Source organism: Zonotrichia albicollis, chromosome 26, assembly GCF_047830755.1.
Source record: "Zonotrichia albicollis isolate bZonAlb1 chromosome 26, bZonAlb1.hap1, whole genome shotgun sequence".
NCBI lineage: Eukaryota > Metazoa > Chordata > Aves > Passeriformes > Passerellidae > Zonotrichia > Zonotrichia albicollis.
In genome coordinates this window covers 8,670,852-8,691,901 of record NC_133844.1, presented here as the reverse complement: position 1 = coordinate 8,691,901, position 21,050 = coordinate 8,670,852, and the positions used below count along the sequence as shown (strand labels likewise).

At 47.8% G+C, this 21,050-nt stretch overlaps 1 protein-coding gene across 2 annotated transcripts in view; it reads left to right on the top strand.

Moving 5' to 3' along the window:
- Positions 1-21,050, top strand: part of SLC23A2 (solute carrier family 23 member 2) — a 59,289-nt gene that overhangs the window by 11,808 nt on the left and 26,431 nt on the right. Inside the window, exons 2-5 of one of the 2 annotated variants that reach the window (XM_074559112.1) lie at positions 9,520-9,794; positions 10,598-10,696; positions 13,631-13,747; positions 16,506-16,663. In XM_074559112.1, the coding sequence (XP_074415213.1) occupies positions 9,660-9,794; positions 10,598-10,696; positions 13,631-13,747; positions 16,506-16,663 (509 nt within the window). In that variant the 5' untranslated portion in view covers positions 9,520-9,659. Of the gene's footprint in view, positions 1-9,519; positions 9,795-10,274; positions 10,331-10,597; positions 10,697-13,630; positions 13,748-16,505; positions 16,664-21,050 lie in introns of those variants that run through there. The other variant, XM_074559113.1, reaches the window with a different exon arrangement.

Below are 21,050 nucleotides of genomic sequence, written 5' to 3'. Positions count from 1 at the left end.
AGGAAAAGTTAAAATAAACACCTTAAACAATGCAGGCTGTAGATGAATTGGGGATTTCGGAACTGAAGCTGCATTGTCCAGCTGGAAACGTGGAATTCCTTGGCCATGGGTTGCCCCAAGGTGTCCTTTCTCTGGGGAGAGGGATTTGTGGGTTCAGGGGGACAGGGCTGGGCATCGCTCCCTGCATTACCTGGGGACTTTCAGAGCACTTCCAGTAATTCTGGTGTCGATTTGAGTCAGCACTAGGGAAGAGCAGGGATGTTTTCATGTCACAGCAGATCTTCTGGTAAGTGCCTTTTCAATTCGTAATTCAATAATTTATAAACACCCCTGGAAATTCGAACTCAATAGCAGAGTCTTTCTGCCGTTCCCAGTTGTGGGTGGAAGTGGATCTATTTATTGTCTGGTGTGTGATGCTATTTTCTGGCTGTGCTGTGTTATGTTAAGTGTGTTCTGGAGGATGTTCAGGGGAGGCTGCTGATTAAATAAGCTGATGTAAAAGATCACGAATTTGCCGTGGCTTTGGGAGGAAGGATCCTTAAATTGGGAGATGGCTGCAGGGCTGTAGTGAGGGGGCTCATTGAGCTGCCAGAAAGGAGCTCAGGATGTTCCTGCAGGGAAGCTGTGCCTCTCCCCAGCACTGCTGGCTGCATCTCCCTTCCTTTTGGGGCTTTTTCTTGTTCTTTCTGAAGGATCAAAGGAGGGGTTTGGTTGGCAGCTGTTGGCAGTGCCTGGCTTGCACTATGGTCGTTTTGGTGCCACCCCTGTGCAGGGGGAATAGGGGACTTCAGAGAGGGATTTTGTCTGCCCAAATGCTGCAGAACTGCAGAGAAGAAATCCTCAGAATAACTATTCCAACTGTGAACACTGAGTTGGAAAACCAGAATTTTCAGCTATTCTGGTTTAGAATTTTCAGCCATTCTGGTATAGCATTTTCAGCTATTCTGGTATAGAATTTTCAACTATTCTGGTATAGAATTTTCAGCTATTCTGGTTTAGAATTTTCAGCTATTCTGGTTTAGAATTTTCAGCTATTCTGGTTTAGAATTTTCAGCTGTTCTCGTTTAGAATTTTCAGCTATTCTGGTTTAGAATTTTCAGCTATTCTGGTTTAGCATTTTCAGCTATTCTGGTTTAGCATTTTCAGTAGTTTACCAGTGTGTGTCCAAGAGCGAACAGAACTTGGCTGAAGTGTTGGTTCATCCTCAGAATGAACACTTGAGTGTCTGAGAAAAGGCAGAAAATGGCATTTTCTCATCATCATCAAAGTGAACTCCTCCTAGGAGTAACATTTCCAAGCAGTAGAAGTGCTTCCAGCAGTTTGCATTTCAGGTATTGAGCAGGAACCAAAAACTGATCTGTCCCCACATCAACCCTGGCAGCTGGGATTGGAGTGGAGGCACCCAGATTAGCAAGTGGTTGCTTTGGATTGAGTGTAAATGCAGAGTAATCAGAAATTAATTGTTTGAATGTTGAAACTCTCTCCGCTCGCTGATGATGAATTTTGGAGCGATTAGTTTTAATTGCAAGGTAAATAGACGAGTCTTTGATTGCATACTGAAGAATTTTAATTGCATTGAACTCAGTTATACTTTGAACTGTGATGTTCAGGGCAAGAAGTGTTTGAGCCCCTGGCATTGTTTAATCCAGCTATTAAAAAAACTAGTTGGAATAAACAGTAGTTGAACGTTGGGGTAAAAAAGCAAATGGATTATTACTTCTTTCAAAACCTAAAGCTTTCCTCTTGCTGTTGATCACTCACTTCTTTAGCTCCCTGTGAGCACATCAAATACCTTGGATCTAAAACAATTTCCAGCACTTTTTTCCCTAAAGTGTTACAGATCAGTGCTCTTCAGCCAGTCTGGGTGCAGCAGTTGGTGTTTCGTGGTCTTAAAGTTTGGTGGTGTTTGTGTTAAGGTCTCGAAGGTTTCTGAGTGTTGAAATTGAGATATCTGTGTGAAAATGTTTGGGAGTCGGAAGGAGGGAAGGGGAAGGAGAGGAGAGGGGGTGGCCTGTTCTGGTTATGGCCTCAGGATCAGTTTTGGGGTGTTGGTGTCTCATTAATCCTTTGGGAAGGGCAGTGGGGATGAGGGAAATGACCCAGTGATGTTCTGGTTATGGCCTCAGGATCAGTTGTGGGGTGATGGTGTCTCATTAATCCTTTGGGAAGGGCAATGGGGATGAGGGAAATGACCCAGTGATGTTCAGGAGTGTAGGACAGCCCGAGGCAGGGCTGTGCTCCCACACAAGAGTCATGGGGCAAGGAGATCCATGGGAAGCAATTTTAGAATGCTGGAATTGTTTAGGTGTCGCTGAAAGACACGAGAGAACACAAGCACACCACCACTCAAGGTGAAGGGAAAAAAAGGAAGTTTTATTCTCTGACTCTAATATTTATAGCTTTACAAAAGTGACAGTGGATTGGAAGGTGACATTGACACCTCTGCAATGTCACTGGTCAAACCAACAGTCTATCAACTCTCTCTTCCTCCATAAAGGAATGTAAAACAATGAGTTATTTACAGAAAGTGTGTGAAAAAATTCACTCCAGGAATGTCAACATCAGAAGGCTTAGAAAATCTTAAAAAAACAGGGTGACATTTAGGTTGGAAAAGCCCTTGGAGGTCAAGCCCAGCCATTAAGGCAGCACCGAGCCATGCCCTGGATGCCCCATCCCCAGGGCTTTTATTCACCTCCAGGTCCCTGGGCAACCTGTCCTAGTGCTTGGCCACCCCGGTTTCATTTCTGGCTGGTTTTGTTGTTGCTCCAGGCTTTCCCCTCTGCTCCATCTCGCTGTGCCATCACTGTTACTCAGCGTTTTGCCCTGGGGAAGTGGAGGAGGCCCGGAGTCCTGAGGTGTTTCGGTTCCCTGGGAGCCTGTGGGTCACTGACCCTTGGCCACTGACCCTGCTGAGGGTTTGTCCGGTTTGCTGCTGCTGCAAACATCCATCGGGGAGGCTCGAAAATCAAATCCCTGTCCTGATTGCAGCTGCTGCCGGGAATCCTTGTGCCATTTTCGGGCGCTCTGCCGGGGTGCCCTCCCCAGGATTCGCCGCTTTGCGTAAACCCGGCGGAGGCGTGGAGTAACGGGGGAGTAACCGAGGAGTAACCGGGTGCTGCCTCCTGCCCTGCCCTTGTGTAAGCGTGGGCTGGGAGCAGTTACACAACGGGCAGGTACAAAGAGAGTATAAAAGTGCTCCTGGGGGATGGATGGATGGATGTCTGCATCCTCCTGATGCTGCTGCGCCTCCGACAGCTCGCTGCAGGTTTGCCTTGCTGGGGATGGTTTGATTGCAAAAATTCACTTGGTTTGGTGTCGGCATTATGAAATAAGAAACTTAAAAATGTGTGTTTGCTGGTGTTAATAACTAACTTTGTGTGTCTTAAAGTTTTAAAGGCTTAATTTCTCATTTTAAAAAGAGATATTTACTATTTCCATAGTGTTTGCTTTTTTTCTGTCTGTCTGTAAAGTTTGCTTTCCTTTTAATCTTTAAAACGGGAAAAATTGATATGATATTTATAAAAGGGATTTTTAAGGATAAAGATATTTATTTTTATAAATATCTTTAAAAAAGATATTTATAAAAGAGATATGATATTTAGTAAAAGAGATTTTAAGGAAGCTTGAGCACAAAGGTACAGCATCTTGGTTAGTTTCTGAAAGTTTGTTAATTCCAAATCCTAATAAGTGATGCTAAATGGAAGTGTTTATTTCAGACAAGTCTAACTCAGTGTAAAACTCCTCAAGTGTGGGATCAGTTGCTGGGTTTGTGTTGATTACTGGGCTCAAGCTGTTCCCTTTCCTAAGGAGCCACAGGGATGCCTCAGCCCTTGGGAAGAGCTGAAAAATTGGCACATTACCTCGATTTACTTAATAAATGGAATTTTCCCTGGATGAGTCTCTAACTCCACCTTTGTTTTAACGTGATTAAAGTCTTGGAAGGAAGGGAGCTTTCATCAAAGTGCCAAGTCCAAGTACAAAGCAGGCTGAGAACGGAGCCAGTGTGAGCTCAGGTTGCTTTGAGGGCCGTGAAGGAGCTTAACGAGCTGTGCATTAATATTGGTAATAACAGCGAGGTATTGGAATGCCCAAATTATTAATTCTCCCCAGGGACACCATAAGGACTCCATAGCATTATAAATCAAATTACTGTGTGCCATACACTGAGGTGTGCTGAGCTCCAGGGCACTGAGACAGGATTTAATTTTTATTTACCCCGTTCTTTGGAATTTCGTCATTCCTGCCCACTGGAGGGGTCTCTGGGAGGGTGGCAAATGCAGCGCACAGAATTTGGGCAAAACTGCTGCTTTTGGGCCAACAAAATGGGAATAATGGGGTGAAAGATGAGTGGGAGCTGCTTGGCCAGCAGTGCTCTCATCAAACAGGGTGGCTGATGCTGGAAACAGCCAGTTTTGTTTAGAATAATCACCTATTCTGGTTTAGCATTTTCAGCTATTCTGGTTTAGAATTTTCACCTATTCTGGTTTGGAATCACTTATTCTCATTTAGAATTTTCGTCTATTCTGGTTTAGAATCACCTATTCTCATTTAGAATTTTCACCTATTCTGGTTTAGAATTTTCACCTATTCTGGTTTAGAATCAACTATTTTGGTTTAGCATTTTCACCTATTCTGGTTTAGAATCACCTATTCTCATTCAGAATTTTCAGCTAGTTAGGTTTAGAATTTTCACCTATTCTGGTTTAGAATCACCTATTCTGATTTAGAATCAGCTATTCTGGTTTAGAATCACCTATTCTCATTTAGAATTTTCACCTATTCTCATTTAGAATTTTCACCTATTCTGGTTTAGAATCCCAGCCTAACCAAGCTCCCAGTTAATAACTTGACTAACCAGACCTCAGTTTTTGGAAGCTGTGAGATCCTTCGGTAAACTCCTCATTCAGCTGGATTTGAGTCCCCTTCTCAAGAAGCTCATTCACACGGGGAGTTAATGAGATTTAGCTAATGTGCTTTAAATACGTGGAAGGTTTGAGCTCGGCATAACTTTGCTGCTTAGCTTTGTGTGGACTTGCCCTAATAACGTTGGTCAGTTATTAAAGCACCGCTCTGGATGGCAGTCAAAATACCAACTACTTAAAAATTCATTAGTGCCTCCAAAGAAAGAATTTGTTTGTGCTTTGAAGAGCTGAAGAAAGAAGCTTCTTAAAGCGTCCATCAACTCTTTTTAAAGCCTGAATTGAGTTTTTTAGGAGTCTGATGTTAGGAAGTTTGGGTATGTGGCAGCATTTTATTGTCTCTGCAGCAGGGAAAGATGAACTGTGTGGTGTTGGGTGAAATTTGGAGTCTGCTTTTCTTGTGGATGTGGTTCGGTGCCAGGGGAAATCTCGGAGCAGGTAGGATGTGCTGGTGGCATTTCAGTGCAGCTTCAGGTGGTGGGAAGGAGCTGGAGAAGTCCCTGCTAAAGATAAATCAGGAGAGAGGTCCCTGCTGAAGACAAATCAGGAATTTCCTGGGGCCAAAGAGAAGAGGCTGCTCCAAACTCCCTCCGAGACTGAAGCAGGAGGGTGGCTTTTACACCCATAGAAAATGAAGTGTGTGGGTTCTGGGCACCTTTTTCACATGTGTGAGATGGGGAAAATGCCCTGGAAGGCAGGGAAAAGCCTTTGAGGCGCTCCCTGGTTGGGAGCTCACAGGTGCCCTGTCCAGGCACAGCTCTGGGATGGAGCAGTTGGATTTGTGGCTGTGGCTCTGCAGGCAGGACTTGGATTGCATCCTTTGAGTATTTGTCGGGCTTTTTTCACCTGGGTGATGGGAGGTTTGTTAAAAATTGTGGAATTTTTAACAGGGGAGAGCCTTTTTTCCTAGGCAAACACGCAGCACCTTTGGGCGCCTGTGAGCAGCAGAGTTCTCCTTTAAGGGAGTCGCTGTCCCTTTGCGTGTCTGCTGCCAAAAACACAATCTCACACCTTGGCTGTGTCCAAACACATCCTGTGAGTCCCAGAGGTGCCAAACACCTGCAGGTGCCAGGGAGGTGCTGAAATTCCAGAGGGACGGATGCTGGCTGAGCATCATCTCTGCTTGCGGGAGAAAGTTGGTCTGTTCACACCAGCCTGACAGCTCGTTAAAATAATAAATTGATGATGGTAATTAAGCAGCGACCTTGATTTGATTCTAATCTCCTCCGTGGGTGCAGCAGCCAGAGGATTTTTGGCTCCTCAGCCTTCTGTGGCAGCCAGGAAGGTCCTGCTTGGCTGTGCCACCTCAGGAGCTGTGACAGGGGACAGGGCCAGCGTGGGCTGTGCCACCCCAGCTGCTTTTGTCACCACGCTCCTTGTGCTTCCTTTGGGAATATTCAGTGTGCAGCAGGAAGGGCCACCAAATCCAGGCCAGGGTTGTCTGAAGGGACAGGGAAAGTCTGAATTATTTTGGTTGTCGCTGGGTGGTGGGAATTTAGGATCCAGCTGGAATTCAGCCTTTGTGGTTTTAGAAGGGTTTTGGTTTGAGTTTGGCAAATAAGGGAACGCACGGGGCTGGTTTCGCTTTGGAAAAACTGTAATTTCAGGGCTGGCAGTCATGGGGGAGCCTGAGCTCCCTCCAGAGGGTTGAACTCCAGGTGTGCTCATTGCAAATGAGCTTTACAGCAGCACTGCCATGTCCTGGGCATGGCCACGGCCCGTCCTGCTGCTGCCAGGCCAGCAGCACCTGGCAAAGCATTGACCCTTCTAAGAGGAGTTAAAAATCCCCAAACCAACCCAAAATGAGAGGAGAACCCCAAAACTTCCCAACTGCCTGGAGCTCAGGTGGGCTTTGTTTTTGCCAGGCTCTGGATTCCAGTATTGATGTTGAAAGCCTTGAGCAGGGCAGGGAGGAGCTGCCGCAGCCTAAATCTGATCCAGGGAATGTTCTGGGTGTGCTTCAGCCCCAGCTGTGCCGTGCTTTGAAAGGAAACAGCGCGTGCAGGGCAGGTGTCAGTGTCCCCCTCTGTGGGGCTCATGGCCACTTTTCCTGCCAATGAACTCGTTGTGTCTGTCTGCACCTCCTGTCCTGCCCAGTTACCCCTTGGGCCTCCTGAGGAGATGATGGAAAAGGATTTGTACTGACTCACAGGCACTTGGTACCTGGGGAAGTGGGAGCTTTTCTGGGGCGGATTTTCCTGTAGGAAAACCTTTGTGCTCCAGGGCTTGTTTTTATTTGTGGTGGAGGTTCCAGAGCAGAAACTTGCAGGGAGAAAAAGAGCATTTAAACGCATTGTAGATCTCCAGATCTCTGATGGGTTTCATCCTTTTTCCACGAGCTTTGGTTTCAATGCAGTAGCAGCAGCCCTGGCAAAGGGAAGGTGTGGAGGGTGGTCCTGGGAGCATGAGGAGGGGGTGTTGTGTCACACCAGACCCTGTCCCCTCTCCTGTCCCCTCCTGCTGCCTCTGGGGCTGGAGGAGCTTCGTGCTGATGGTGGAGGCGCAGGGTGGCCTCTCCCTGGCCTGGCTTTTCCTCCTGAACTTGCCCCTTTGTGCAAAGCCCAATCTTATCTGCAGCTCTGTAAAGGCCTGGCCTCTCCTGGGGTGACCCCTGTGGGAAGGGAGTCCTGGCAGAAATTCCACTTCCAGCTTCCCATTGGACCCCAGCCTGCAGGTGATGGCCTGGGCTGGGTGTACCTGCCCCGTGCTCAATGGGCTTTCTCTCTTTTGTGTTATCTCTTTTGTGTTATCTCTTTTGTTTTATCTCTTTCTCCAGGACTTTTCAGCTCCCGAGGAGCTGGATTTGCTCTGCAGGGCTGTAAAAACTGACTCATGGTGGTGGGAGCTGATAAGGAGTGATCTCTGAGAGAGCTTCAGGCAGCAGCAGAGATTATCTTCACCTCCCTGACACTCCTGATTGCAGAATCAAAGCATTCCCGAGCCCTCTGATGATCATTCAGTGCAGTTTTAATTGCCGGGGAGCAGCAGGAGGAGCTGGTTTGTGTTGGAGCAGCCCCTGGGGACACAAACCCTCCCTGTCCTTGGGAGGGCAGCCCGGGGGTTCTGCCTCAGTTGGGAGCTGTCTGTTGGGGCATTGTTATTTCAGCTTGGAGCCAAGGCAAGCTTTGCTGTGCTGGTGCCATTCCCAGGGGTGCTGAGTGCCAGGGCACCCTGGAGCAGATCCTGGCAGCTTCCCTGGTTCACTTTTATGTATTGCTCCTCCTGAGGGAGGTGTCCTGCTGCCCCTTCCCTTCCCAGCCTGACGAACGGCCAGACTCAGCCTCGCCCGTCTCCAGCTCTGATTTTCTTGGAGGATGCAGCACGTCTGCACTGGCAGAGAAAGGCAGATTCTCCTCTCTGGTGTGCTAGGAAAAAAAATAAATCCTCATTGTTGTGTGAAAGCAAACAGAAAAGCCCTCCAGAAATCCCAGCCCAGTGCCCCCAAACCTTTGAGCAGTACCTGTCTCCTGTGCCCTGAGCTGCTCTGTGAAAATGGACATTACAGCATTACGGGCTTTTTCCATAGCAAGAACAGTGAGTGTTCAAACCAGTCTCCTTCACTCTTCAAGTGAGAACTAATTAATTATGTGCCTTAATATTTACTCTCATAAACAAATCTTAACTCTGATTTGCAGGCACTGCCTTCCATTCCATGTTGATTTAATTAATGCTTCAAGGGATCCCAGTGCCCAAATTGTCTTTTTTTATGGAACTTTTCAGGAGATGCCTCCATTGCTTTGAAAGTTTTAATGTTTCTTTCACCTCAAGGAACCAGAGTTTTCCAGCAAATGGGCAATTAACAGCTATTAAGAGGTTCTAAAATATTAGTATTCACATATTAGTACAGTCCTGAATTGCCCTCAGCAGAAGAGTCTTTCTCAAGTTCAGTTATTATTGCAATTACAGTAGACAGGAGCTGCGGGCATTTCCTGAGCACCATCTGGAAGGGAGACTTCAGGAAAAACCCAAATTCTGCTTCTTTTTTCCCAATCCAAACCTGTGTTTGAGTGTCCCTGAGCTGTGTTCCACCTTGGGGTTCAGCTGAACCCGTCATTAAGTTGCTTTTGAATTCACCCCAGTGTGAGTGGGTCCTGCTGCCTGGATGGGTGCAGAAAATTCCACTTTTTGTGCCTTTCAGGAGCCATTTTTGCAGGTTCTGTCCTGTACTTTCACCTGTACCTGACCAGCTTTCACCTGCAGGTGCTGGCAGCTGCATTCTCTGTTTAAAGCTCAGTAAGCACAGGCTGCAAAACTTGGATTTTCTCTGTGTCCTCCTTCTTCATAAGTTTGGGTGGTATTGTGTAATTGGATAAAAAAGCCCACATTGCAGACTTGGAGTGATTACTGGGTTAAAAGTCAAAATAATTGGAGTGTCATCTCTTAATTGAATAGAAAGAGAGTTCACCATTTTGTGACTTGTTAGTAGAATGCTGTAGAACTCAGGACTTGAACTCTCATCTCAAGTGCCTTTAATCCCAACCTTAACAGAAATAAAGAGGCCAAGAACCATCATACGGTGAGGAGCAAACTCAGGACCCTTCAGATGATGAGCCTGACTTGTTTCCCTCCTAAAAACTCCAATTTCTCCCTTCCCTCGCAGGAGCTGTTGCTGGGAAGGACGCGCTGATGTCCCAGCTGGATTTCTGAGCTCCTCAGTGACTCCTGGAGCTGCGGCTGCTGCTGGAACAAGGAGCTGTCCTTTGCTCTTGGGCTGTCCCAGAGGCACCTCCTGGGTGCTGCATGCAGGTCCTGGACGTGCTGGACACCATGGGGATTGGCAAGAACACCACGGCCAAGTCGGTGGAGGCAGGAGGGGGCTCCACGGAGGGCAAATACGAGGATGAGTCCAAGCACCCCACCTTCTTCACCCTGCCTGTGAGTGAGCCCAGGGCAGGGAGGGATGCTCCAGGTGTACAAACCCTTCCTTTCCATGAGCTGTCAGTGGCAAAGCTCTGAATATTTGTATATAAACACAGCCAGCCCTGCTGTGTGTGCTCATTCCCAGGACATGGAACTCCCCATGGTCAGAGCAAATACGAGGATGAGTCCAAATAATGCTCCAGTAATGCTCCAAGTGTAAAAACCCTTCATTTCCATGAGCAGCCAGTGACAAAACTGTGAATATTTGTGTGTAACACAGCCAGCCCTGCTGTGTGTGCTCATTCCCAGGACATGGAGCTCCCCATGGTCAGAGCACCACAGAGGGCAAATACAAGGATGAGTCCAAATAATGCTCCAGGTGTACAAACCCTTCATTTCCATGAGCAGTCAGTGACAAAACTCTGAATATTTGTGTGTAACACAGCCAGCCCTGCTGTGTGTGCTCATTCCCCGTTCCCAGGACATGCAGTTCCCCATGGTCAGAGCAAATTGAGGGTGAGTCCAAGCACCCCACCTTCTTCACCCTGCCTGTGAGTGGTGCTCCAGGTGTACAAACCCTTCATTTCCATGAGCAGTCAGTGACAAAACTGAGAATATTTGTGTGTAACACAGCCAGCTCTCTGTGCTCTCTGTCCCTGCTCTTACAGAAGTGATGCCTTGCCATGCTCCTCATGTTTTCTGACTAAATGTCAGAGCCAGATCTCAAGTACCCAGAGAGAAAAATGATATGTGAGGTGTGATGGCAGAGGAAATGTTGATTTTACCTTCACCTATTTCTGTTTTTGTTGCTTTTGAAGGTTGTGATAAACGGCGGGGCCACGTCCAGCGGTGACCAGGACACAGAGGACACGGAGCTGATGGCCATCTACACCACGGAGAACGGCATAGCAGAGAAGGTACTGGGGCTGAGTTCCTGTGGGACAGGCTGCCTGGGGCTCCCTGCTGCTGGCAGCTCATTGTTGGTGCTTTGCTTTCCTGTCCCAGAGCTGCTGCCCTGCACATCCCCATCTCCCCAGGCCCTGCTGCCCCCGTGGCTCCTGCTCACACTCTGTGGTTGCAGCCCTCGGGCCGTGACTCAGGAAGTGGTGGGAGCAGTCCATGCCCTTGGGTGGGATTTTTCCAGCTTTTTTCTCCATTCTTTCATTCCCTGGGTCTGTTCAGTGATGATCCTGCGAGCTGAGATGGTGTGAGTCTGAGCTTTGTTTGAAAAAAAGGATGAGGATTATGGTAAACTGAACTTCCAAAATGTTCGGTACAACTGACTTTTTTTTGTCTCTGAAAAGCCTCAGCTAAGTTTCTCATGAAACTTCATGACCTAAGTTTCTCAAATGCCCTGATTGAAACAGGAACAAAACTCCTGGTTCCAAGCAGAGACACCATGATGCTCCTCCCTTCAATCCATGGTTTCTTTGGGTTGTTTTTGTCTCTGAAAGGCCTCAGCCTGACCCAAGTGTTTCAAATGTCCTGATGGAAACAGGAACAAAACTCCTGGCTCCAAGCAGGGACACCATGGTGCTCCTCCCTTCAATCCATGGTTTCTGCTGGGCCATGGATGGCACCAGGGGATGCAGTTCATGTTTTCTCTCCTGAATTTCAGATCTAAACCATCCCCTGAGCAGCCAGAGGTCTGTCAGGGCCTGGAGCCGCCCAGCTCAGCCTGCCCAGGTGCCTCTCTCACATTTCATGGGCAGATTTTTGTTACCTCTCAGGGGTTTGAGGGCTGGTGTTTGGAGCATGCTGGGGCTGGAGTGGAGAGGCACAATCTGATAAAGCCTTGGGCCAGAGGTGTTGGGGTGAATTGTGCAATGAGATAAGCCATCTCCAGACACCTCAGTGTTCCTGCTTGGCCCAAGCTGGGGTCAGAACTGGGGTGATGGAGAATAACTCACCTTAGAGAGACCTGGAGCTGTGGAGGAAGCGTTTCTCCTGGAGTGAAAGCTTTGCTGTGGCTCCCAGTGCAGGAACAGGGCGGGCAGCCTTGGCACAGGAGGTGCCCAGTGCCAGCCTGGAAGGGGCTTGGAGCACCCTGAGACAGTGGAATTGTTGTTTTCATTGTTGTATTTTCCAGAAATCTCAAAAAAAGCCCTCAACCCACAGCCTAATCCAAAATAAACCCCTCAGTCAGCTAAACCATCACCCAATTCCTTCCCTCATGGCAACAAAATAGTTCTGGCTTCTTGTACTATTTTAAATTTGTAGGATATTGTTTAATAATAAATCCAAAACTACCCCATAGGACAGAAAATGAAAGACACAGTTCCTAAATGTGTGGGAATTGTTCAGCACATGAAAGGAATGTGTGGAGTGGCACTGGGCCCTGAGGTCCTTGCAGCCTGGGCAGGGCAGGGCCAGGCTGGACATCTTTTTATTTATTTGGGAGGAATTTTCCTGAGGAAAGGGTGGTCAGGGGTGGGAAGGGGCAGTGGTGGAGTCCCCATCCCCAGGGGTGTTGAATTGGGGATGAGGTTGGTGATGCCCATGGTGGTGCTGCTGGTCAGAGCTGGGCATCTGAGGGGGCTTTTCCACCCTCAGCCATTCCATGGCTCAAATTCCTGTTTTTTATTTCACGTGGTTTTTTTAGAGAATTGGCTCAGGAGAGGGTTGGTTCCTTTTCCAGCCTGTGGAAAGCTGTCCTGGTGCTGCAGGAGGGGAGAGCATTGCCCAGAGTGCTTTCAGGAGTTCTCTCCCATGAATTTCTGCATTCTGCACTTCTGTGCAGCACCCTCAGCACCGTGCCCGCTTCCACCCCCCAAAATGTGAATTTTCCCAGTGGATTTGTCCTCCCAGCAGCAGGCTGGGGTGGGAGGGCAGTGCCAGGCCCAGTTTGGCTGCTGGCAGGGCAGGTGGCACCGAGAGCAGCCCAGCCCTGGCTGTGGTGGGCATTTCTGGGGAAGTAGACCCCATTTGGTGGGCATTTCTGGGGAAGTGGAGCCCATTTGGGGCAGTCACGAGCGTGGCAGAGCTGCCAGGCTCGGAGTGAGGCAGCCCCACGTGGGCTCACGGCGTCCTGGGCTGGATTAGGGCACAGCAGCTGTTGTGTAAGGTCATTTTGGAGCTGCTTGCTCTGAAATTACAACATCTGATACTTCCTCCTGCTTCTGTTGTTGTGCTGGGGCTTTGCAGCGTTGTGGGTTTGTTCTCAGGAATTCCCAAACCAGATTTTTCAGTTATTTGTGACAGAGAAAGGGCAGAGCTGGCCCTTGTTTCGCTGGGGTGTTGATGTGTGAATGGCTGTGCTCACTTCTCCACTGGCACTGCCAATGGATTCCTGGGGGAATTGAAATTCCTGGGGGAATTCTGCCCGGCTGGTGGAAATTGGTTGGGGATTAATTTGGGTGTAATAAATAATCAGCATTTTTCCTGACTGCATAAATGAGGGGGAAGAAGGGAAATGATGAATTCTTTGGCTAAAAGTGGTTAACCAAGATGGAATTGGGTAAGAGCAGAGCAGGGAAGCAATTATCATAATGAGGATTTATTTTTGCCAGCGATTTTGGTCTCTGGTGCAAGGACAGAGCTCTTCTCCTTAGTTCCAATTCTTCCCTGTCTTCTTTTTCTGTTTGTTTTTGTGGCTTTGGGGTTTGGTGGGGTTTTTTAACAGCCTTGTCATGCTGAATCCATTTTTGGGCACCTTTTGGCTGCCAGATCAGTTCTGTCAGAAATCAGCAATTATAAATAAATAAGCAGGGAGTGTTCAGAAGGGAACATGCTGGCTACAAATTCAGGAGCTGGATGGGAAAGGCTTTGAAATTGTCACAAACCAGAGTGGCTGAAGCTGAAATTCCCTTTGTTCTGTGCTGCCCTAACCTGCTGTGCCCTTGTTCCTGCAGAGCTCCCTGGCAGAGACCCTGGACAGCAGCGGCAGCTTGGATGCCCAGAGGACTGACATGATCTACACCATTGAGGATGTTCCTCCCTGGTACCTCTGCATCTTCCTGGGCTTGCAGGTACATCCCCAGGCAGAGACAGCTTTTCCTTCTGGGGCTTCCAGATTTATTGAGGATTTTCTGTGCAGGCCATTGTGTTTGTGAGGTTTATCCTTCTCCACTCTCACCTGGGTGAGGAAGGTGTTGGGAGGTTTTTTTCTGAGGTTGATCACACTCAGATCATTGCTCTGAGAATGATTTTGAGGAAGGTGTTGGGAGGTTTTTCTGAGGTTGATCACACTCAGATCAGTGCTCTGGGAATAATTTGAAGGAGATATTAGGAGGTTTTTTCTGAGATTTTTCACACTCAGATCATTGCTCTGGGAATAATTTGAAGGAGATATTAGGAGGTTTTTTCTGAGGTTGATCACACTCAGATCATTGCTCAGAATGATTTTGAGGAAGGTGTTGGGAGGTTTTTCTGAAGCTGATCCCACTCAGATCACTGCTCTGAGAATAATTTGAAGGAGATGTTGGGAGGTTTTTTCTGAGGTTGATCACACCCAGATCATTGCTCTGGGAATGATTTTGAGGAAGGTGTTGGGAGGTTTTTTCTGAGATTGTTCACACGCAGATCATTGCTCTGAGAATAATTTGAAGGAGATGTTAGGAGGTTTTTTCTGAGATTGTTCACACTCAGATCACTGCTCAGAGAATGAGTTTGAGGAAGGTGTTGGGAGGTTTTTTCTGAGGTTGATCAGATCCAGATCATTGCTCTGAGAATGATTTGAAGGAGATGTTGGGAGTTTTTTTCTGAGATTGTTCACACCCAGATCATTGCTCTGAGAATAATTTGAAGGAGATGTTAGGAGGTTTTTTCTGAGATTGTTCACACTCAGATCATTGCTCAGAATGATTTTGAAGGAGATGTTGGGAGGTTTTTTCTGAAGCTGCTCACACTCAGATTACTGCTCTGAATGATTTTGAGGAAGGTGTTGGGAGGTTTTTTCTGAGGTTGATCAGATCCAGATCATTGCTCTGAGAATGATTTTGAAGGAGATGTTTGGAGGTTTTTTCTGAGATTGTTCACACTCAGATCACTGCTCTGAGAATGATTTCAGTTTTCAGCTCGTGCATTTGTGAGAGTCACCCCAATATTTATTGAGCTAAAAGCTGCTGTTGGTAAATGAGTGAGCAGAGGCTCAGTGGAGGCCTTCACAAGGGACATTGGGCACCTCTGGAGATGAAGATGGGGAAATACATGGGTTTAGACCTGAAATACTGAATATTGAAGCTGCTGCTGCAGTTATTTCAGTGCTGAGAGCATCACCCTGCACCTGGCTTGCCCGTGGAGCAGCAGCAGCTGCTTCCTGCAGCTCAGCCCCTGCTCCAGTGCCACCTCCTTCCTTCCCTCTGCAGTGGCAATAGCATCTGGCCCACAGGAATGCTGAGAATCTGTAATCTCTGTGAAGGGCCTTGAGATCTCCAAACAAACACATTCCAAAGCATCCTTTTTGTTGCTGCCTTTTCCTCAAGGACGGGCGGTTCTGTAGGAATTCTGTTTTCACTTGTGTGTGGAGTTTGGTGAAAATTTGTTGGGTTGGTTTTGCTTTTGGTGTGCTTGGGTGGAGGAAGAATTGAGGAGTCCTTTGTGTGTGAGTGGAGTTATTTCTGGGCTGGGGGCTGCTCTCAGCACAGTGACCTGGGTCAGGAGAGCGGGGTGTTCCAGGAGCCTGGGACCCCCAGAAATCACAAAAATCAGAAATCCCCACGTGGGGATCACTGAGAGCAAAGCTCTGGGAGGGGAGCTCTGCTGGGGCTTCAGAGGCACGAACAGAAACTGCTTGATTTATTAAAAATGTGGATATTGATCTAGTACTGATACCCAGCTGTGATGGACAAGGACTCTCTGACAGTTTAGAGTTAGAAAGGGAATGTTTATTGTGGGCTAACTCTCAAATACACACCCAATTTACAGGTGATTGCAGAGCCCTTTTATCTATACAAATATTGAATAACCAAAATACAAATGCATATTGATAATTTTGGTACATCCCATTCCCAATATGGATATTGATCTGGTACCAATATCCAGAAACTCTCTAACAGTTTAGAGTTAAAAAGTGAATGTTCATTGTGGGATAACTCCCAAATACACACCCAATTTACAGGTGATTGCAGAGCCCTTTTATCTATACAAATATTGAATATCCAAAATACAATTGCATATTCATAACATTGGTACATCCCATCCCCTGCTTCATAGGGTAATTAGTTCAAAAGCCATTAAGCATGGTAATTAGTTCAAAAGCCATTAAGCATGTGTGGTTTGTCCCTTGAAATGGGTCCCTTTCATGGGGAGGGGGTCCCAAAATGAGGAAGTAAATGAAATCTTCCTCCTTCTGACCTTTCTACCTTTTCAATGCAAATATGGCAAATGAACCATTGCTAGAACTCCCATTCCTTGTCTTCAATTGGTTTCAGAAGAGAGGAGGCCTCCAGCTGTCTAATGTTCCTAAAAACAATTGTCTTACATTCCTAAAAACAATTGCCTTATGTTCCTAAAAGCTACTTATCAGTTTCTATATTCTTCTATAAGAATATAGAATATTCTATTTATAATTCTATATTATAAACCCAGCTAACCAAACATTCTGTTGACATGCAATCAGTTATTAACTATTCCAGCGTAACTTCATCAAGACCTACCCATTTATTTTGATTAACTCCTGAAAACCTCATCTCTGACTGAAGCCTGAGATCCCTGAGTTGCTCTGAGTGGGTGTGTGGTGCCGGGGGTGGGTGGAAGGATGCTGCAGCACTAACCCTGTGCCCCCAGCACTACCTGACGTGTTTCAGCGGGACCATCGCCGTGCCCTTCCTGCTGGCCGACGCCATGTGCGTGGGCTTCGACCAGTGGGCCACCAGCCAGCTCATCGGGACCATCTTCTTCTGCGTGGGCATCACCACCCTGCTGCAGACCACCTTCGGCTGCAGGTGAGCCAGGCAGCAGGAGTCTGGGCCTTCCTGGGGCACAGGAGGGCAAAAATCCATTCACACACCTTGGTAAAGAGGGGCTGACTGGGGTGGTTTTACTCATTTCTGCTCCAGACCACCTTGGGCTGCAGGTGAGCCTGGGAACACAAACCCAGGGCTTCCTGGGGCAGAGGAGGCAGGAGAGCAAAAATCCATTCACACACCTCAGTAAAGAGGGGCTGACTGTGGTGGTTTTATTCATTTCTGCTCCAGACCACCTTGGGCTGCAGGTGAGCCTGGGAACAGAAATTTGGGGGTTCCCAGAACAGAGAAGGCAGGATGCTTCTGGGAGAGGAGCAGTTCATTCACACACCTCGGTAAAGAGGGGCTGACTTGGTAAAGAGGGGCTGACTGGGGTGGTTTTATTAATTTCTGCTCCAGACCACCTTCGGCTGCAGGTGAGCCTGGCAGCAGGAGTCTGGGCCTTCCTGGGGCACAGGGGGCACGAGAGCAAAAATCCATTCACACACCTTGGTAAAGAGGGGCTGCCTTGGTAAAGAGGGGCTGACTGGGGTGGTTTTATTAATTCTGCTCCAGACCACCTTTGGCTGCAGGTGAGCCTGGCAGCGGGAGTCTGGGCCTTCCTGGGGCACAGGAGAGCAAAAATCCATTCACACACCTTGGTAAAGAGGGGCTGCCTTGGAAAAGAGGGGCTGACTGTGGTGGCTTTATTAATTTCTGCTCCAGACCACCTTGGGCTGCAGGTGAGCCTCAGAACAGAAATTTAGGGGTTCCCAGAACAGAGACGGTAGGGGAGTTCTGGGAGAGGAGCAATTCACACATCTTTGAAAAGAGGGGCTGACTGTGGTGGTTTTATTAATTTCTGCTCCAGATCACATTGGGCTGCAGGTGAGCCTGGGCATGGACAGAAATCTGGGGCTTCCTGGGTCAGAGGAGGCAGGAGAGCAAAAATCCATTCACACACCTCAGTAAAGAGGAGCTGACTGTGGTGGTTTTATTAATTTCTGCTGCAGACCACCTTGGGCTGCAGGTGAGCCTCAGAACAGAAATTTAGGGGTTCCCAGAACAGAGAAGGTAGGATGCTTCTGGGAGAGGAACAATTCATTCACACACCTTGGTAAAGAGGGGCTGCCTTGGTAAAGAGGGGCTGACTGAGGTGGTTTTATTCATTTCTGCTCCAGACCACCTTGGGCTGCAGGTGAGCCTGGCAGCAGAAATTTAGGGGTTCCCAGAATAGAGAAGGCAGGATGCTTCTGGGAGAGGAGCAATTCATTCACACACCTTGGAAAAGAGGGGCTGACTGAGGTGGTTTTATTAATTTCTACTCCAGGCCACCTTGGGCTGCAGGTGAGCCTGGGAACACAAACCCAGGGCTTCCTGGGGCAGAGGAGGCAGGAGAGCAAAAATCCATTCACACACCTTGGTAAAGAGGGGCTGACTGTGGTGGCTTTATTAATTTCTGCTCCAGTCCACCTTGGGCTGCAGGTGAGCCTGGGAACAGAAATTTGAGAGTTCCCAGAACAGAGAAGGCAGGATGCTTCTGGGAGAGGAGCAGTTCATTCACACACCTTGGTAAAGAGGGGCTGACTTTTATTTTATTAATAGTGGTTTTATTAATTTCTGCTGCAGGCCACCTTGGGCTGCAGGTGAGCCTGGCAGCAGAAATTTAGGGGTTCCCAGAACAGAGAAGGCTGGAGTGTTATGGGAGAGGAGCAATTCACACATCTTGGAAAAGAGGGACTTACTGGGGTGGTTTTATTCATTTCTGCTCCAGACCACCTTGGGCTGCAGGTGAGCCTCAGAACAGAAATTTAGGGGTTCCCAGAACAGAGAAGGCAGGAGTGTTCTGGGAGAGGAACAATTCATTCACACACCTTGCTAAAGAGGAGCTGACTATGTTTGTTTTATTAATTTCTGCTCCACACCACCTTGGGCTGCAGGTGAGGGCCTGGGCGCAGAAATTTGGTGGTTTCCAGAAACACAAAACCAACAGCAGCAGAGCAGCAGTTAGTTAGGGTGAGCTTTTAAAAAGCTGCTTCCCAAAAAAAATGTGGATCTGAAATAACACAAGGCATCCCAGGGGTGAGGAAATCCAGCAGGGAGAGGAAACAAGGTGGAAGTGTTCCTGGGAGAGCAAAAATTCATTCACACACCTTGGAAAAGAGGGGCTGACTGTAGTGGTTTTATTAATTTCTGCTGCAGACCACCTTGGGCTGCAGGTGAGCCTGGGCACAGGCAGAAATCCTGCTTGCCACTAGAAAATTCCACATTTTTAAGGATTTAGTTAAGAGCCAGCATCTTTAGGTGGTTGGTTACCTTTACTTCACTTTTTCCTTCTATTTCCTTTGTCTTACTGGACTTAGGAGTTCTCTCCTCTGTCTTGAAAAGTTCACTCTGGTGGCAAAGCAGCAGAGTGGAAGCTGTTGGAAAAGCAAACTTTCTTTCCCCAATGTATTTTCTTTAAGTAAAGACTCCCCAAGTCAATAATCTGATTTCCAGCCTGGCTGGCTCTTTGTGCTGTAACCATAAATCCTCATGTACCTTGTCTGGAAGTTTGTCATATTTGGGTTTTTTTTTTTCCCTTAATAATCTTGGTTTTTTATCACTTACTAGAGAGGGATTTGGGGCTCATTCAGAGAGAGGGGTGCCCAAAATCACAGTGCCAAAATTACCGAATGTTGAAATTCTCTGTTCTTTCTGTGTAATCCCAGCCCTGCCCTCGATTTTTCCCTTTTCAGTGGCTCCCAACTTGCATTGTACTTACATTTCCGTATCCCTGAAGGCCAAATTGTGTTTGGGTCTTAAAATAACTTGTGTTTGGGGAGGAAATTTCCACGCTGGGATGTTTTATAACTCTTGCCCATGTGATGGGGGGTTTATGTAAGGCTGGGAATGGGATACAGCAGCTCAGGCCTCTCAATGAGATTTGCAAGTATTCATTGGCAGGTCTGTCAACTGCAAAGTATTTCAGCAAATAAAGGTTTCCAAAGGTCAAATTCCACGGTTTAAGGGTTCTTAAAGATGGATTTAGCTCAATTACGGGGTGGAGTTGGGGTAGGTTGGGTACCCAGACCAGTTCTAGGAATTCCAGCTATTCCCTGGCTTGTGCAGTGAGCCCCAGCTCTGGCAGGGGTTCATTAGTGGGTAATTAGTGGCACTGAGTTAATTCAGCACGGCTTTAATCGGCCAGGGGGGCAGCTCTGCTGCTGGGCCCTGCTCTGGCTCCGCTCTCTCACACATGTGGGCCATGGGAGCCCAGTGAGGCATCTCCAGGTGCCTTTGCCTGCAGAGAACTCCTGTCTTTGCCTCAGTCCGTGCCAGAATGGAGCAGTGGATGGCTTGGACATGGAATTGAAATAAAACCCCACTCAGGGGCTTTGGTGCTTTAGCTGGCTGGCACTGAGTGGCTGCCTTAGAATCTGTAAGTCACTCCCAGACTGAGAAGGAGACAGAGCTTGCTTGACTCATTCTGAACAATTTGTTTAAAAAACTTAAATATTAAATTACTCTTTTTTTGCCTGGCTTAGGGGGAAAATCCGCACTCTTGTGGGAGTTAGCTGTGCCACACAGCAGTGGAGCAGGGCCAGGTGCTGGGCTGTGGTTTCCCATCCTGGCTGGTGCTCCGTGGATGCAAACAGCAGTGAGCTCAGCCCTGGGGAATGTGTTTGCAGTGAGTGTTTATTTACCAAACCTGGGAGGGCGCTGTGTAGGTGGGATGGAGCAGTAGCAGCTTGTTCCAGGTGTTGCAGCCCTGCCATGGGCACCAGCTCTGCCTGATGGGCTGAGTCATCCTGAGCCACCAGCCCTGGCTTCCTGGAGCTGGCATTTCTGCATGGGCAGCGCCCAGGGGAGTTCTGTCCACCCAGCCATGCTTGGATGGCTCATGGAGTTCATGAAGTTTGAGTTTATAATGCAGCTTTCAACATTTGGTGGCTTTGAAGTTGCCCAGACTGCTCCTGTGAACTTCCCAACTCCATTAATAACTGGTTTGATCTTTTCTGTGCTCTCTGTTCGCCATTTCCCCCCACACTTCTCCTCCCGTGAGCATTTTCTGCTCTTCACCTGAGCAGTTCTTTTTCCTGCCCTCATTCCCTGTGTCACACCTTGGGGTTTCCCGTTAAAGGGATCTCCTGGCAATGCATTCCCGTCAGTATTTGTGGAATAGTTCAGAGTGCATCTGCAGTTTAGTAACCTTGGGATGTTTGTTACACAAGGTACAGTGAGGTCAGCAGATTCATACCTGGTGCAGGTAGATCCTCTTCAGATCTCTCGAATCTTTCGGGAAGTATAAACATCAGTGCTAAGAATGCCATCTTGAAATTCTTGTGGTGTTTGTATTTATTGGTGGCAAGCACTGGGAACATCTAATCTGCTCCCATCAGCCCAG